General features: G+C 61.8%; 1 protein-coding gene across 2 annotated transcripts in view; it reads right to left on the bottom strand.

The window, feature by feature from the left end:
* Nucleotides 1–18,746, bottom strand: part of Tafa5 (TAFA chemokine like family member 5) — a 158,339-nt gene that overhangs the window by 36,499 nt on the left and 103,094 nt on the right. For both annotated transcript variants that reach the window (XM_090328904.1, XM_090328906.1), the window contains exon 2: nt 16,288–16,437. In XM_090328904.1, the coding sequence (XP_090185030.1) occupies nt 16,288–16,437 (150 nt within the window). The remainder of the gene's footprint in view (nt 1–16,287; nt 16,438–18,746) is intronic.

Here is an 18,746-nt window from a genome sequence, read left to right as displayed (position 1 = left end):
GGTGTGGTGTACACTGTAGGAGCGACAGGTGTGGTGTACACTGTAGGAAGATGGACAGGTGTGGTGTACACTGTAGGATGGATAGGTGTGGTGTACACTGTAGGACGGACAGTCGTGGTGTACACTGTAGGACGGACAGGCGTGGTGTACACTGTAGGAGGATGGACAGGTGTGGTGTACACTGTTGGATGGACAGGCGTGGTGTACACTGTAGGATGGACAGCTGTGGTGTACACTGTAGGAGGGACAGGTGTGGTGTACACTGTAGGATGGACAGCTGTGGTGTACACTGTTGGATGGACAGGCGTGGTGTACACTGTAGGATGGACAGTTGTGGTGTACACTGTAGGAGGATGCGGCAGTGTGACCCCTGGTGGAGGACTGTCCTTTGCAGCACCTGGGCTGTAGGCAGGGCTTTCTCATCTGCTTTCATAAAGCTCCTGGCCTTGTGTCATTTGTCATCTGACTCTAGCAGCCATGAAATGGTAGCCACCATTTGGGGTTTGGTTGTGGGAGATACAGTGTCAGATGATGTCCCCTTCTGGCCATGTGTGGGATATGCTGGGTCTCTAGGCTGGAGGGGGAGGAGGAGGAGGAGGAGAAGGAGCAGGAGGAGGAGGAGGAGGAGGAGGAGGGGGAGGAGAAGGAGGAAGAGGAGGAGGGGGAGGAAAAGGAGGAGGAGGGGGAGGAGGGGGAGGAAGAGGAGGAGGAGGGGGAGGAGGGGGAGGAAGAGGAGGAGGGGGGGAGGAGGGGGAGGAAGAGGAGGAGGGGGAGGAGGGGGAGGAAGAGGAGAAGGAGGGGGAGGAGGGGGAGGAAGAGGAGGAGGGGGAGGGAGAGGAGGAGCAGGAGGAGGAGGGGGATGAGGAGGGGGAGGAGCGCAGGAGCCACAGGAAGAGGAGGATGTGGCAGCAGAGGCTGCTGGTCTTGTGGACGCCATGCTAGGCGGCTTGGTGCCTCGTGGAGAGGCTGGAGCCCCTTCTCTAGTGAGCTCACTGAGATGTCTGCTCAAGGCCATGCAAGAGGAGGACCGCGCTGCAGAGGGGCGGGGGACGGGGGCTGTCCCCAGGTCACCAGTGGGGCCCCGCAGGCTGTGTGGTAAAACAGCAGGGACGAGGAGGCCGGGCTGGCTCTCCTCCCACGTCACCCCGCGCCCGCTCCCTTCTCCTCAGGTCCGGTCCTGAGAGCACAGGTAGAGGACGCTGCGGGTGCCTGGTTCTGTGCGGTCTCCATGCAGTGGGCTGCAGGCTCGGAGGCCACGCTTGGCGGCCCAGCACCGCGGAAGCCCCACGCCCACGTGGAGCACAGAAGGTTCCAGAAGCTGCCACAGCAGCCGGCACTCTCGTGGTCACCCCAGGGTCGCAGCCAGGCTCCTCTTCTCCTCAGAGCCCCGCATCCCCCTCCTTCACTGTGATTCGGAGCCCCAGGGCGGCCCTGACACCGTCTGCCCCATGCCAGAGCACGACTCGGAAGTACCCTTGCTTCCTGGAAACAGCAACCAGTCCTGTCCTTGAGGGCAGGAAATGAAACCGTCCTGGCTCGCTGGTCCCCTGGCTGGTGGAAGGTGAGGCTGCCTCACCCCCACAAGGGACGGGGGAGAAGGGGGCCTTCTAGCCGACGACCCTGCAGGAGCAGAGCCTGGCCTGGGCCATGCCTGAATGGCCACTGTGACCTGCTGGGGACCCCTCCTCCCACCGCCGCCACGCCAGGGCGGTGGATCTGTGGGCAGTGGTGGGAGCGTCTTCATTTTCAGGAAGCCCAGGGTTCCCTGGAGGCCAGGGCCGGGACGGAGCACAGGCGGACATGAGCTCAGGCGCGAGTCCTCACAGGCGGTGAGGGCCGGGGCAGAGGGCGGGCGTGCAGGGCGGGTCCAAACCAGAACCTGACAGCCTTGGGCTGCACCTGCTCTGGGCTCCACAGAAGGGTCCTCGCATGTGGCCACTGCCCACCGGGACACACCTGCAGCCTGCTGGCTGACCGTGGCCCTTGTTCTTTGTGCTTCTGGGAGAGCTTCAACAAAGCTCTGGACTTGGTTTAGGAAGGAGAGGGAGCAGGGGAGGGGGGTAGAGGGGTTGTGGATCAGGGTGCACTGCAGGTGTGGAGACAACCTCACAACGAACCCCCTTTGTAGCACCATCCACGCTAATAAAAGTATATAAGGAAGAAGCAGCCCAGGTTGCAGCCCCCAATTGCATTGGTGTAGACTGGACTGACGGCAATGCCTGGCGGAAAGCTGTTTGCAAACTATGCAATCCAGCCGATAAAGTCAATGTCCTCTGGGGAGAGGAGAACGCTCAGCGCTCCTGAGAGGCCACACACCCGAGCTGTGCTGAAGCACCGGTCTAGAAGCCACGTGGCCCACACGCCCGGCCCGAGCTGTGGATCCCTGCATGTGGAGACAAGGATGGCCGCGTGCCACTGCCTCAAGCCTAACAGGGACCGGAATCGTAAGCTGGATGCTGCTGCCCAGAGCAGAGCCGCAGCGCTCAGAGCCTTTGGTCCGCAGCAACAACCATAGGAAGGCCGTTCCACGCACTGCAAGGCCATGCTGCAAGGTGATCCACGCACTGCCGATTCATGCTCTGCAAGGCGGTCCACACACTGAAGTGTCCCTGGCAATTGCAGTGGGTGTCACCAGCAGCAAACTGAAAGGATCACATGAGATGCATACCAACCCAGGGAGGAATCCACAGACGTGGCCCAAGTCCTGGGCCTGGATGGTGGGAGGAGGTAGAGTCTCTCCTCTCTGTTGACCTGGGCCGGGTCCTGCAGCGTGCTGACCGCACTCAGTGCCCCGTGAGGCCAGTGCCAGCGGCATCAGAGGCCTCCCCTGCCCTGGGCCCAGTGTGGATGAAGAAAGCCGAAGTCACTGGACTCCTCCAGGGAGAATGGACGCCATCCTGGGCGCCCAGGACCTGGCGGCCAAGCCCATGCTTCTCCGTGGACACGCGGCAGTAGAGTGAGTCAGGTGAAAGGCAGGATGGGGCTTCCGGCTTGCAGTGCAGGCTCAGGACCCTCAGGTCTCCGCTGTTCACCCCCGCTGACCCTCACCTGCCCTGGGCATCGTGGAAGGCTGAGATCTTGGCCAGCAGAAGAGGACATGTAGCCCGGGGCTCTCCTGTCTGCTGTGCTGCGTGCTCGGCAGAAGCAGAACTTGCAATGTGTTCAGTGGCTCCTTGCACTTGTCCAGGCTTACCAGGTCCCCGAACACAAAGGGTCCTCTGGCGTTTCTGATAAATACCTGTGTGTGATCCTCCACCTCCTAATTTATGGGTCATGAGCGATGGCAGTTTGACGTAACAAGGTTTAGGACTCTCATTTAAATAGATAAGTGAGCACCACCTGTCCCTGCGTCTGGAAATGGTGTTTCTGGGCCTTATTTATTGTAGCGTCGCGTCCCCGGGGCCAGCAAGCCCGCAGCGGAGGTGCGGCAGCTTCTCGTGTTCTCCATCATGTAAAAATCACCCTCATCCCACTTAGAGGTGCTCCCTGGCCGTCAGGGAGGTGATGGAAGCCGACCCGGCACTCACTCCCTACATCCTGATGACGCCGCAGAACCGCGCTGGTATCCAGCCACTCCTAAATCCTGTCTGGGTTGCCAAGAGCCTGGGGTTCTACTCGGCCCAGGGCGCTGGCTGTGCTCCCTGAATCTTCCACTCAGGGCTCTGCAGCCTGAGGGCCTCCTGAGAATCAGAGCCACATTGCACCAGCCACGACCCAGCCACGAACGAGGGGGAGTCCATCCAGTCCCCCCATGCCTGGGTCACAGAGCCTTGTATATGTGGCCGATGCCGGGGATGTCAACAGGAAGAACCCCTGTTAACGAGCACACTCCTGATCCTCTCTGCAAACGGAATCAGGGTGACCCCTTCAAAGGAAAATGGCCTGGATAAAGGAATTGTAACAAATATAGCATTTATTTTCCATAAAAACCACTATTAACGACAGCCAACCCACAAAGGGCCTATTACAGCCTTACGTGCAGTCGCGGCCCGCCCAGAGCACGTCTGCAGCTCTGAGCAGCCACGCAGGCCCGTCCAGGCTGCCCCTCCCCGGGGCTCGGAACGCATGACCCCACCAGCACCCATCGCTCTTGCCTCCTCCCTGTCCTCCACCATCGTGCGGAGTCACGATTCCTGTGGGCCTGACCGGTCAAGCTGCCTGAGAGCGCAGAGTCAGCCGTGGGACACTGGGGCGGGCCAGGTCACGGTCTGTTATTCTCCATTTCGACTAAAGGCATAGAGAAGTTAGCTTGGGCGGGCGGAGCCTGGCTCTGGAGTCTGTGAGACCTTGGGTTCAACAGCTCAGCTTTGTCATTACTTGGTCATGTGACCACAAGGTCTTTGAGCCTAGAGAGCGGGGTGGAGGGTGATGGGCCAGGTCAGGGCGAGGGAAGGAGGGGCATACTGACACACCACCGGGAGGGAAGAAGAAAGCACGCTTCTCATACTGACTCCAGGGAACCCTGCCACTTCCAGCTTGGGTCCTCTGGGACAGTGCACTGGGAGCTGCCACTGGAGTGACCAGAGGCCCGCGGGCCCCGATGCCCGGACCTGCTGGTGGGGGGGCTCTCTCCCCTTTGATGTGCTTGCCTCGGGAAATCTTACTGAGCAGACATGCAAATGCCGGAAGCCAGTGACCAATGGCCTGGGCTTGAAAGAGGGGCCACTGGAGACTGGGGGGCACCATCACATGGAGAGAAACACATGCGTCCCTGAGACAGGACCTAGTCATGTTCTGCGACTGCAGTCTCCTTCAGTTCTAAGGACGTGGACATGAATCAGTGCCCACACCACCGTCCCCTGCAGTGTGAAACCGCAGCAGACTGGCAGCATGGTGGTAGCAGATTGACATGTCCCAGTCCTGGCGGTGTGACAAGCCCACAGCCAGGGGCCGGCGCATCCACGGTCTGCGAGAGCCTGCTTCCTGGCTTGTGCATGGCACCCCATGCCTGTGTCCACAAGTGGTGGAATGGTCCCTTCTCTCTGGGTCCCTTTTGCACAGACACAGAGCCTGCGAAGTCTGCCCCTCCTCTGGCTGTCACCTTGCGGTGGAGGGTGAGGATTCTCACACAGAGCTGGGGGAGCTGGGCGCCCTCAGAACACCGTGCCAGTGTGGTCGTGTGGATGTCTGGCTGTTTCTCTTTCATCTTGATGAACGCCCAGCTGCAAGTCTGCCACGGGGCCCAGCACAGGTGCCCGCCTCAAGATGGCAAGACAGGCAGCCTCTGTGCCAAGGATCCGTGCCCCCAAGACCCAGCGCACGCTGCAGACTCTGCAGGCCTAGCGGCCAGAGGCTGATTACTCTTGACAGGAGTCCGAAGGGATGAGACATTGAATTAAAGGGGCGGCGGTCACAGTGCAGTGTGGAGTCCACACGAGGTAAATAAACACCAGGAGGACAGAGCAGGCGCGGAGCGGGGGGAGGGGCATCCATGGGGGAGAGTCCTCCTCCCCCACACAACACCCACACCGAGCCATCACCCTGCCAACGCATCGCGATCACAGCATGGCTATTTCAGGACATGTCGTTTTATTACAAGTTTTCCACTCTTTGCTCTCCTTCCCAGCCTGTCTCCTGACTCTGGCCGTGGCCCTGCTCCTACAGTGTGCTGCCGTCTCTAGGGTGAACAGGAGGAGACAGGGGGATAATCACACCCTTAGGCAGTGGAGCTGGGCAGAGCCCGTGCTGTGCTGTCCAGCTGGGCTTCACACAGAGGACCCAAGGCAGCTTCCTGGGAAGGCATGGTGTCCCTGGAGCCAGGGACCCCCAGGGGGCACCTCACTTCCAGGGGTGACCCAGGGGTCTTCTCACTCCCTTACAAACCCCAGCCGACACCAGCTCCACAGGGCTGGTGACAGAGGCCAGCTGTGCACCCGGAGGCACAGACCAGCCGCACACACTGGCCTCCCAGCCCGCAGGGTCAGCGCCTCTGAAAGTGGCCCTAGACTCGAGTCAGGACCACGACAGGACGACCACCACAGTGACGGCCGGGCCACCACCCCAGGGGAGTCCAGAGCGCCCCCACACCCCGGGGCTTCACGCTGATGCTGTCGGAAACCATCCATTGTAGGTAGACCAGCTGCCCAGAACAGAGCCAGCACACAGCCTGTAGAGACATCGCCTACTGGAGGCAAACAAAGGCACCACGAGCTGGGTCTGGAGCGGGGGCCTCCCTGGGCCAAACAACAGGAAGCACTGGTATATCCCCAGAGGTCTGGGCCACATGGCAGATCTGCACCTGCAAGGGTGGCTGTCTCCCGCTGAGGCCGTGGAAGCTGGGTTTCCTGGTAAGGTGCCCGTATGGCTGAGAACAGGCGGCTTGCTTAGACCTAGTCTTTCCTGTTTCCCCACACCTCGGGGACCTCATATTCACAGTGGGTCCCACACCTCGGGGCCTCCTGTTAGCCAAGGGTCCCACGCCTCGGGGACCTCATATTCACAGTGGGTCCCACACCTCGGGGCCTCCTGTTAGCCAAGGGTCCCACGCCTCGGGGACCTCATATTCACGGTGGGTCCTGGCTCTTAAGTTACAACACAAGGGCCTCCCCTGTGCTGGGGTCCCTGCGTGGCGGAAGACTTGGGGAACCTCTCTGCTCTCTGTTCACTCTTGTACAAGCCTATCCTGTCACTACAGCACAAAACAAGCAGGGCTCTCCAGCTCCAGCCGGGGGGCTAGTCGTGGGGAGAGGTCAGCAGCTGCCATGGACACAAGCTCCCCTCTGTGGCCAGCAGCCCTCAGGGCAGGTGGACGGCGGCCTCGGCCATGGGAGGGGCTCAGGGCTCCTCCGGCAGGTGGGGGCCTCTCCCAGGACTGGTCCCCAGGCCTGCTGGAGCTGCCCTGCTCTCCTGAGCTGGACGTGGGGGGGTGACAAGGAGATGGGCACCCGCTACCCCCCACTGCAAACCCCACCTGGCACATTTATAAAGGTGGAGGAGGAAAGGGGGTGCTGTGGGTTGGCTGGCGTCCTGGGGTGGGGTACGTGCGTGACGGGAGCCCTGGACTGCAGCTGCTGAGACGGGATAAGATGGTTACCTACCTGCACATGATATGATCAAGGGCGAGTCCCCTCTCCTCCATTCTGTCTCAAGAATGTTTCAGAATGTTACTGAAAGCGTTACGAGTGAGGGGACAGAACTCCTCAGGAGGCAGAAGAAAACAGCAGAATCTCGAAACCCCAGATCCGCCATTGCCAGAATGCACCAGGAGAAACGGCAGGCAGGGCCCTCAGCATGAGAGGCGCCAGCCTGCAGGGGCGGCCGGAGGAACGCTCAAAAGGTGGAAGATAAAACTGACGGGCAGAGGCTGGACAGAGGCCAAGTGGCGGGTCAGGCTGGCAGCGGGTTACCACAGCTAAGCCCTGAGAGGGAGGGGCCTGTTGTCCCTTTCCACTCCCCCCCTTCTCCTCTTCCTCCTCTTCCTCCTCCTCCTGGAGGCCCCCCCTCCTTCTGCCACCAGCCGCCTCAGCTCCAGGATGGAGGGGGCCAGGAACTGCCCTCGGCCTGGGCTCTGCCTCTGGAGTGGGGTTCACCCACTTCTACCCCATGCAAGGCCAGCTCCCGGCCCGGCCCGCCCCAGACCCAGCCCTGGCTTGCTGTGAGTTTCCTACGGGGAAGAGATGCCCACCGAGGACCTGGCTGAGTAGGGAAGAGAACACCCCTTCCTGTCCCTCGTGGGGACCCAAGCAGGTGGGCCAAGGACAGCCCCCACCCCGCCCTCTGGAGCCAGCTCAGGGTCCTGTGCCCTCGGACAACTTGCTTAGCAAACCTTCTCCTGGCAAAGCTGAACTGCAGCCGACAGAGGGGCGGCGGCCCCGGCCCACACTTGCCCGCAGGAGTGGTAGTGGCTGGCTGTCCACGCGTGCCGTGGACGTGTCTGTGTCAGGCGCTTCCACGCAGACCCAGCTCTCCACTCAGCACAGAGCCACTCCTCAGCGAGGAGCCCAGCGAGGAGGCACCCAGCCAGCCAGCCCCATCTCCTGCTCACCACCCCTCATCCGCGGCCGGGCTGCTGCATGAGGCGGGGTCCCCATCAGCATCTGATTGGGAGGCAGGGGGCTGGGAAGGACGCATCCCCAGGGAGAGCTGTACAGAAGGTCCCCTCCATTTCCAACCCCACTGTGGCCTCCCGGGGATTTCTGAGTGAGACTGGAACCCTCCGTCACCATACCCTCCCACCGCCACAGAAGTGAACCCATCACACCACGAGGAGACCCCCACACCAGGCCTGTGCGTGACACCCGCCCGCCTTCAGAACCCATGCTCGGCCGGCGCACAGTATGTGGGGGGCTGCAAACTGGCGAGGCTCAAGGCCGCCCAAGACTCCTCTGCGCAGGGCCTGGATCTGGGGAGCCGGACGGATCAGACATGTGCCCCACACCAGGTTATCAACACTCAGAAAGAGGGGGTGAAGCGGCATCCAGTGGACCCCAGAGGTGACCGGGCGCCTCTGCAGGACAGGACACGGGACAGACAACCATCCCGCTCACCCATGCCACACGACCAAAGCAGCTTCCAAAAGCCACGGAAAACCGAAACCTCCTTGCCTCTGATTTGCTGTTCAGTCTGAAGTCACAAGTCCCATCCCAGACAGTGCGGGGCTCTATGCTCGTCCGAGGACGCCTGTGCTGGGCAGGGCAGAGGAATGCCAGTTGCGGTGGACCGGTCCCCCTCCCCCGCCACGGCAAAGCCTGGGGCCACCCTGGCCATGGAGGGGCCCTGCCACCACTCCCCAGAACAGATCAGAGGGAAGTGGGGTTCTCACAGAGCCAGCACGAGCCTTCTACCTCCTCCAGGAAGCCTTCCTGGCTTAAAGAGGCCAGGCAGGCATGGAAACCAGAGCGTGGGTCTACAGAGGAGAGGAGGACATGAAACATGGGGTGGTGTCCTCCCGTCTTCCCCTGCACTCAACCTCACAGAGCCCTCTCTGACGCTTGCTCTTGACCCTGCCCTCTGCCCTGTGTGGCCAAGGTCCCTGAGCACACGGCCTGGTGAAGCCCAGCTCTCCCAGGGCGTCCTCCCCCACACTGGAGCTGCAGTCTTCAGTTCCCGCCCCTGGGCTGCGTTCCAGCGCTCGCTCCCAGCCCCCAGGCCCCGGGCACGGCCCTTCTCACTGGGCACACAACATCACAGACGTGGGCCAGCTCAGCGCTGGGTGTGTTGAGGAGGAAAGGAGGCTCTCCAGCCTGAGGACCCGGCTGGGCCAGGGCGCGGCTCTGGTGTTGAGCACCTCCACTCTGCTTCCTGGGTCTCAGGGTACAAGCTCTGCATGTCTTCCTTTCAGACTATTGTCCAGTATTCCATTCTCTTGGATGCTACTGGGCATGCAATTGTTTTCTTAATACTGCTGCTCTCACACGGGGAAGTACAAGGGATTCATGCATTAATTGCATGATCTGCAGCCTCACTGGACTTGGTTATTAAGAAGCTGTGTGTGTGTGCGTGTGTGCGTGCGTGTGTGCGTTTGTGTGTGTGTGTGTGTGTGCACGTGTGTGTGCACGTGTGTGTGTGCGTGTGTGTGCGTGTGTGTGCGCGTGTGTGCGCGTGTGTGCACGTGTGTATGTGTGTGCACGTGTGTGTGCGTGTGTGTGCGCGTGTGTGTGTGCGTGTGTATGTGTGTGTGTGCGTGTGTGTGCACATGTGTGCGCGCGTGTGTGTGTGTATGTGCACGTGTGTATGTGTGTGTGTGCACGTGTGCGTGTGCGTGTGCGTGTGCCGGCTCCAAAGGCTTTCTTCATCAGTGACCAGCTTAACTGCAGACACAGATAATTTTACTCCTTCCACTCCGATAGGGACTGCCTTTTGCCTCATTTCCCCCAGCTAGAGACTGTAATGTTCAACAGGGTGGAGAGACAGCTTCCTGTCCTGGGTCATTCCGAGGTTCTCTTTCCAGCCCGCATTCTGGAGATGCTGACTTTGGCTGATTTTTTTCCATCTGTTTACATGTCACATGACTTTTATTCTGGGTTATATTGGCAGTGTGCATAGGTTGAACCATCCTTACAATCCTGGGATGAATTCCACATGGCCACACTGCTGGGCTTGTTATTTTGTGGAGAACTTTTGTGTCTTTATCTCCAAGGTCTGTGTGTTCTGTGGGTGCCTCTGGGATGTCTTCGCTGTTGTCTGCTCTCAGGGTGACAGCCTTGTTAGGGCTTCTTTAATCTTCCATATTGTGGAAGAGTTGAGAAGGATCATTGTTAATTTCTTTAAAGACTTAGTAACAATTCATCTGTGCAGACCTCTGCTTGGGGGCATTCTTGCTGGGAAGCTTTCTTTCTGATTACTGGAAAACAAATAGTCCTCCAGAATCTGTTTCCTGTTGAGCTGGTCTTGGTAGTTTGTGTCTTGCAGGAACGTCGGTCCCAACAGGTCATCCAACAAGTGGGCAAACAGCTGTCTGCAGTCATCCTTTAACCCTTCTCATTTACATGAGGTGCAGCAAAGTCGGTCCTCTGGTCCCCACACAGTCACGTGACGACTCTTCTCTCCCCCCCAACTCCTCATCCCTCCTCTCAGCCTAACTAGGGCCTTGGCAGTTTAGTTGCCTTTCAACTGCTAACATTTGCTTAGGTGACTTCCACTGTTGGTACATTTTCCACTTTGATTTAGGCTTACTTGGCTCTTCCTTCCTTCTAGAATGCTCAGAAATTCCTTTGTCTTTTGTTGGTGTTACGGGCGGGGGTGGTCATGGGGCTTGAACTCTGGGCCTGGTGCTGTACCTGACCTCTCCAGCTCAAGGCTATCGCTCTACCACTTTGACCCTGGGCCAGTTCCTGTTTTCTGGTGGTTAACAGGAAAGTTTACATCATCTAATAATTCAGTTATGCGTATCAGTCAGATTTGTAATCTTCTGAAAATTCAACCCATGACTACTTCAAGTCAGGAAAGTGGCCCCATGAAACAAAGTCAGTACGTGGCTACCGGGAGGAGGGAAGGCCGACCCGTCCCATGCAGCGCAGTGCTGCTTCTCTGTGCATAGCTCAAAGAGGTCAGGGGCACTGCCCAAGGTCACACAGCTTCATGAAGAGCAGGCATTCACACTTCTAAATTACAACGCTCTGAAATTCACATTGGAAACCACCCCCGCTCCGCGAGTTGTGAGATGAGCCTTTTGTCCGGGTCTCGGGTCTGCTTCCATGAGCAGATTTACTCTGCGGGTAAAGGGCTCAGTGGAAGGCCCCTGGGCCCTTATGTGGACACAACCTTCCTGTGCTCTGGAGACCTGCAGCACCTGGCCCGCAGCATCTCAGGCTCCAGAGGTAGGAGGGAAAACAATCTGTGTGTGCATGTGTGTGTGCGCGCACGTGTGTACACGCTAGTGTTAGGGCCGGTACTCAGGGTCTGGAGACTGTCCCTTAGCGTTTCTGCTCCAGGCTGGCACTCAATGACTTTGAGCTATAATTCCACTTCCAGCCCTTTAGTGGTTAACTGGAGATAAGAGTCTCACAGACTTTCTTGCCCTGGCTGTCTCTGAACCACAGTTCTCAGATCTCAGCCTTTTAAGCAGCGAGGATTACAGGCAGAACAATATCTGACTATTCTCTATTAAGCACCCAGTTTCAGCAGTTCTGCTGGACTAAGGCAGAACCACACAGAAATACTCCTTCAAGTAAGAACGTATGTAGGAGTGCACCTCTCCCTGGGAGGAGGGCTGAGCTCGCCTGCCTGCTGGAGTCCAGTGAGATGTCAGCACGTGGCCACTCACTCGCCCTTGCTGCCAAGGGACCCCTAGCACGGACCGCAGGTGAAAAAACTGCTGCTCCCCCCCCACCCCCGCAGGCCACAGTGCCATGCCGGGCTTCTCCAGGAAGCCTTTCTGGATTGTGCAGCCACAGCATCTGGCCACTGCCAGGCCTCCGTCCTCTGCCTGGCCCACCCTGGATCTGTGACCATATCGGCAACCGCTCAGGGTTCCCCCCTCCCTTCCCCAGTGTCCCTGGGAGAAGTGGGTCCCCGTGGCCTTGCAGAAATGTGGTCTGACCCTGGGTGGCACAGACACCAACCCAGACACACGTTCTGGAGCCAAAAGGCCCTGGGCAGTACAAGATGAGCCAACAGTGCCAGTCTCAGGTCCAGAGGCTGCTGGTTGCACCTACCAAAGTGGGGGTCCTGCACCATCCATACTGGTAGCCAGCACACCCTTGGTGTTGCGGGTGAAGGGATATGTGCCAGAGGGCAGCAAGGGGGCTGCGGTTACGGTTGAGAGAGAAGTCTGCTGCTAGCTGAGACCATCAAAACTCTGGTCTTCTTCCCCAAACCAGCAGCTGCGCAGGGGGTGATATGTGGGGCCTTTCCATAGCATTTCCTGGCCTCTGCTGCTTCCCAGGTGAGCACAATCCAGGTTGAGGATGGGCAGTTGGGGACAGGCTGTCATCACCAGCGGGAAGCCTTGTGTCCCCCAGCTCGGACTCTGTGTCCTTCCGATGCCAGGCTAGCCCCAGACCACCTGTTATTGGCCGTTTCCGCAGTCTTGCCTATTGTGGGCAGGCACGTGCCCTTGAGGCCTGCCTTCTCCCAGTTGGCATAGGTTTTCAAGGTCATCCACAGGTAGCAGGGCCAGGTGAAGATGCCATGCTGCTTACCCACGGGCACAAGGACAGACGCTAGCGCTGTGTGCTTCACCCGCTAGGATTAACGGAGCTGTGAACACTCCTGTACAGGCTTCTGTGTGGACATCTTTTTATTCTCTGGGTACATACCTAGCTGTCCACAGTACTAGAACTATGGGTCATACAATAGCTTGAGCAAGGAACAGCCAGACTCTTTCCTCCACTCCTGAAGCGTTGCCCGCTTTCTTCTGAGTTTTGCGCAATTATTGTCAGCAACCTCGGCCTTGAACCCACTCTGCATTAACCTGGTGTGGATGGGAGGGAGCCATCGGCGTCATTCCCTTCCCGGGGAGAGGGAACAGCTCCATCTGCTGAAAACACTATGCGTCCCCCGGCGTGTGCTGGTGGTCGGGTGGGCATACTCCACGATGGGAACCACAGATCTCCTTCTGCGCTCCCAGTCCCCACACCCACCTCTGAGAGAGACGCTGGCCCGGCTCTGCCTCCGGGGTTCTTCTGGGTAACTCCTACTCTGTGCAGGGGTGCAGGGGATGCGTCTTCAGCCAGTACCACGGCAGCCGTCTGTACGCGGCCAGGCCGCGGGGAGGGGTCTGTGCCCACCTCCCATCCCTTCCTCGTCGGTGGGGTGTGTGGTACATGCGTGGCCAGGATCTGTTCTTGGGAAGCATGATTCTGTGGGCTGGCCTCCCCGAGAGCCTGAGGAGGAAGAAGAGCTCCTTCCCAGCAGCGTGGGGAGACACAGGCTCCCCACGGACACCCACTGCACGGCGTCCAGGCTGCAGAGCCACCTGGACTTCCTGTCTGACACTGCTTTGCCTCCCAGACCGTGCTGAAAACAGTCTTCCCTGGGTTCCAGCCTGGGAGGGCGGATACCCAGGATCCCTGTGCCAATCACACCGGCCAGGCGGGGCTTGGAGAAGAACCACAGGCCATGCAGGGGGACGGCTGCTTCCTGGCACCTGTCCACCACTGTGGGTAGCTACGGTCACCCCAACGCCAGCCCGCCTCCAGGGACAGGCTCATGCAAACCCAGAGAGGAGCTGGGTGTGCTAGCCCAGAGGCTCTGCTGTCACCACCTGTGCCAGCAGATGGAGCTCCTCTTCAGCCCTCAACACCCATTGGAAGGCTCCCTCAGGAGGCATCTTTGTCAAGGGGAAGCAGGAAGAAGCGGCCACACTCGCCTTGGGTTTGGTAGACTGCGTTGAGAGTCAGTACCCACGCTCTGGCATCACAACACTTGCCTTCTCCAAATGAATGAGGAAAACCTCACGAGCACCCGAATGTCAGCTAACAAGGAGAGAGCACAACCGGAGGAGTGTGGCCCTGACCTTCCCAGCACGGAGGGTCGGCAGGAAGCACTCAGCTCAGCCCTGCTTACATCCAACACCCGCCAGCCCACTGCCCCACAATCCTTCAGCAAACCCACATGCCACCCCAAGTTTATAATGCAGGCAGAGCAAGACACAGAAAGGCGAAAATTAAATTAGATATCCGCTGGAAAATGCCTACTGTGCAGAAACCGCCAGCTAACTCATTTGTGTGCCTTCCCTTGAAAACTGTGAGGTTTTCATTCGCGTCTCTGGACCCAGCTTCCCGGGGTTCTGGGAGGTGGGAGGGGCAGGGTCTGCGGGTGGGCAGCCCAGATTCAGCTCATTATCCACCCAGACCATCTGCCCCCAGAGAGGGGGGGAGAGGAGGGCGAGGAGGGAGACAGGGGGGACAAGAAGGAGAGGAGAGGAGGGTGAGGAGGGAAACAGGGAGGACAAGAAGGGAGAGGAGAGGAGGGTGAGGAGGGAGATAGGGAGGACAAGAAGGGAGAGGAGGGTGAGGAGGGAGACAGGGAGGACAAGAGGGGAGAGGAGAGGAGGAGACAGGGAGGACAAGAGGGGAGAGGAGAGGAGGGAGAGGAAGGAGGAGGGAGACAGGGAGGACAAGAAGGGAGAGGAGAGGAGGGTGAGGAGGAGACAGGGAGGACAAGAGGGGAGAGGAGAGGAGGGAGAGGAGGGAGGAGGGAGACAGGGGAGGACAAGAAGGGAGAGGAGAGGAGAACGAGGAGGGCAGAGAAGAGTGGGGGCCGTGCTGAGGCCCCTCATCCTGGGAAGAATCCACACCAGGGAAATGCGGGTGAAAGACGTGGGTCCCGGATGGGTCCCGGTCCCCGTGGGTGGGTCCCGGTCCCCGTGGGTGGGTCCCTGTCCCCGAAGGTGGATCCCTGTCCCCGTGGGTGGGTCCCTGTCCCCGTGGGTGGGTCCCGGTCCCCGTGGGTGGATCCCTGTCCCCGAGGGTGGATCCCTGTCCCCGTGGGTGGGTCGCGGTCCCCGTGGGAGGGTCCCTGTCTCCGTGGGTGGGTCCCTGTCCCCGTGGGTGGGTCCCTGTCCCCGTGGGTGGGTCGCGGTCCCCGTGGGTGGGTCCCTGTCCCCGTGGGTGGGTCTCGGTCCCCGTGGGTGGGTCGCGGTCCCCGTTGGTGGGTCCCTGTCCCCGAGGGTGGATCCCTGTCCCCGTGGGTGGGTCGCGGTCCCCGTGGGAGGGTCCCTGTCCCCGTGGGTGGGTCCCTGTCCCCGTGGGTGGGTCTCGGTCCCCGTGGGTGGGTCCCTGTCCCCGTGGGTGGGTCCCTGTCCCCGTGGGTGGGTCTCGGTCCCCGTGGGTGGGTCTCGGTCCCCGTGGGTGGGTCCCTGTCCCCGTGGGTGGGTCCCTGTCCCCGTGGGTGGGTCGAGGTCCCGAGGGTGGGGCTCCGGACCTGGCGTGCCCACTTCCACCCAGCGTGCCGGGATCCAGGTCCCAGGACCCAGCTCCTGTCTACAGGCTGCCCGTGTCAGGCCCGCCTCGCGTGGCCGCCGCTCTCCCGCCAGATCCACGCCGGCCGCGCCTCGCCCGTCCCGCGGCTCCTGAGCGCTTTGGGCTGTGGCCCGCGCAGCTGGGGAGCCCCGCCAGCCCGGCCGCTGCCCTCGCCCGCCCCTTCCCCCGGACCGCCCCGCGCTTCTTCTCCGGAGGACGGGCTGCGATCGCCCGATCCCCCATCCCCGTCGGGGCCTCCTCGGTCCTGGACCGCTCGACGCTCACCGCCACGCGGAAGTACACGGACTCCCGCAGCGCCGCGTGCCGGAGCCCACCTGGGAGTCGGGGGGGGGGTCCCCGCCTGCAAGCGAGCGGGGCTACACAGACAGACGCCCGCCACCACCGGCCCCGCGGGCGCCCCGCCCACCACCCGCCACGGCCCCGCCCACCACCCGCCACGCCGGCAGGACGCCCCGCCCACCACGCCAGCACGGCCCCGCCCACCACCCGCCTCGCCGGCACGACCCCGCCCACCACACACCACGCAGGCAGGACGCCCCGCCCACCACCCGCCACGCCGGCAGGACGCCCCGCCTACCACGCCGGCACGGCCCCGCCCACCACCCACCCCGCAGGCAGAACGCCCCGCCCACCACCCGCCATGGGGCGCGGACGCCCCGCCCACCGCGCCGGCACGGCCCCACCCACCGCCCACCATGCCCGCACAGACGCCCCGCCCACCACCCACCACGCCGGCGGGACGCCCCGCCCACCGCCCACCACGCCAGCACCCGCGGACGCTGCCCACCGTCCAACCCCCGTGAGCTCTCCGCCGGCGGCTGGCCTGGGCGGGCCTGGCACCCCGTGCTCGGAGCGTTCTGGGGTGGTTCCCCGAGGAGGTGACTGCGCGGCGCCAGGGCCGGCGCCCGGGCCGGGCGCTTACCGTCCACGCAGGCGGGCCGCGCCCTCGTGGTGCCCGCGATCTGCCCCTTTCTGCACGCACAGCGAGCCGTCTGCCGGGCGATGGTCCTCCGAGGCTGGCTGCTGTCCCGGTCCAGGGTCACGATCTCACAGGTGCCGGCCGCCAGCTGACCTACGAGACAGGCGCAGGGGCGCGGTGAGCGGCCGCCCCCGCCCCGGCCCGGCGCCCGGCCCGCAGCCACCCTCCGCCCTCCGCGGAGGCCTCCCCTGAACCCGGCGCAGGGAAGCCAGGGCGCGCACTCCCAGAGTCCGCCCCTGCCCCCGCCCGGCCCGGCGCCCGGCCCGCAGCCACCCTCCGCGGAGGCCCGCAGGCAGGACGCACGCCCCGGGAGGCCTCACCTGAACCCGGCGCAGGGAAGCCAGGGCGCGCACTCCCAGAGTCCGCCCCTGCCCCCGCCCGGCCCGGCGCCCGGCCCGCAGCCACCCTCCGCGGAGGCCCGCAGGCAGGACGCACGCCCCGGGAGGCCTCACCTGAACCCGGCGCAGGGAAGCCAGGGCGCGCACTCCCAGAGTCCGCCCCGGCCCGGCGCCCGGCCCGCAGCCACCCTCTGCCCTCCGCGGGAGGCCTCACCTGAACACCAGTGCTGGGAAGCCAGGGCGCGGACTCCCAGAGTCCGCCCCGGGGCCGCCCAGCGCCCGGCCATCCCTCCACCTGCGCCCTCCTGCCAGCTCGGCCTCGGCAGGCAGGAAATTAAATGTGGCCCATTTCAGCCGTGGCCGGAAATGAACCCACGAGAGGGGCACCGAGGAAGGCGCTCCCCGCCCCTCCCGGGCATTTCACAGGGGAAAACTGCACTGAGCCAAGCTGGGCCGTTGGTCTCCATCCCCACAGGTCGCACACCAGCCCCTGACATGGCTTCTGAGAGCTGGCAAACAGGCCAGACCCTGCCAGGGAGCTGAGGGCCGCACCGGTGGTCCTGCACCAGGAGGCAGCCCGGCTGTCCAAGGTCGCGGCCCGTGGAGGCTCGGTTCCATACGTCAGCACCATCTATACGCGTGCGTGTACACATATGCACACACACTGCATGCAGACACACTGGGGCACACGTGGCATAGCACGTGCCGGGCAAGTGGACACAGAGCAGACAGCTGGTGAGGTAACACAGGAGGCCAAAGCCTGCCAGACACGCAGGCCACACAGGCGCCCAGGCTTGTGTACACGCCCATGCACACACGGGCATACCCGCCTGTCTGTGCATAAGCATGCACACAGCCCTGGGCCAACGTGGGCACAGGGAAGAGCTTGTTTCTTCCTGACCCACGTTGCTTTCCTGGCTTCTCTTTCCCTGTCCTCCACTTCTCCCCCGACACCAGGGAGAATCAGAGGCCTGCAGCTGGCCCAGGCCTTGCAGGGGAGGGCACCTGATCTGAGAGGGAATTCTAGCCAGAAGGGACCCTCTTTAAGTCATCTCTCTGATAGTAACAGTGGCCGGGCCACCACCACCAACCACTAAAGAGTATCACTGACCAATAAAGACAGATCTGCGCTCAAGGGCATGCCATCGAGATGGAAGCCCGGACACCGGGTAGAGACAAGGACTGTCCCGGCAGGTCCAGTGATCATGCTCAACCCTTCACTCTTCTCCCTCAGCACACGGTGAGTGCCACTCCATGAGGCCTTCTGTGCAGGGCCTGGGGGGCTGGTAAGGACGGTGACTCCACTGTCAGGGGCTCTGTCCAGTGGTAGAGGTGGCATTTGCTGGGAATTACACAAAGACGGGGACATGGAGGAGCGGGCGGGATGGGCTGGAGGTGGAGGGGAGTCTCTGGAGCGCCATAGGTGTCTGGTGGCATGGGGAGGAGCTGTCCAAGGTGGCAGACCCAGATGCCCAGAGCCCATGTGGCAAGATGGGAACTGGTGAGGGCTGGTGTGTGCGGTTTCTGTGCGGGGTCAGGCACCCAGGGGAGGATGGGAGGGCCAGGGCCTTCCCTCTGTGGAGTCTCAGGCCCCGTGCCGCCTGCCCACCCAGACAGACCCCAGACGCCACCTCAGGTCCCGTGCCGTCTGCCCACCCAGACAGACCCCAGACGCCACCTTTCTACCAGCTGCCTTCTCGGGGTAGGGCCTGGCTGGGACAGTTCCCTGGAGCAGTCTGTCCACGGTGGCTGGGCCATCCAAGACTACAAGGTGACTGTTCCGAGGAAAGCCAGGCCCTGGAGCACCTCGGAAAGCCAGGCCCTGGAGCACCTCAGAAAGCCAGGCCCTGGAGCACCTCAGAAAAGCCAGGCCCTGGAGCACCTAGGAAAGCCAGGCCCTGGAGCATCTCGGAAAGCCAGGCCGTGGCTCAGAGCTCACACATATGAGCTAGAGACGATTCCATTTTACATCGAAAGCCCGGAGTTGCTTCCATGACCTGCCGGTCTCACTTAGCGTATCCCTCACTCCCCCTTCCCTGTGGACACATGGTCATGCCTTATTCT

Source organism: Megascapheus bottae, chromosome 2 (assembly GCF_031878675.1).
Source record: "Megascapheus bottae isolate mThoBot1 chromosome 2, mThoBot2.hap1, whole genome shotgun sequence".
Classification (NCBI taxonomy): domain Eukaryota; kingdom Metazoa; phylum Chordata; class Mammalia; order Rodentia; family Geomyidae; genus Megascapheus; species Megascapheus bottae.
The sequence above is the reverse complement of the archived record's forward strand: the minus strand, read 5'-3'. Positions and strand labels throughout refer to the sequence as shown.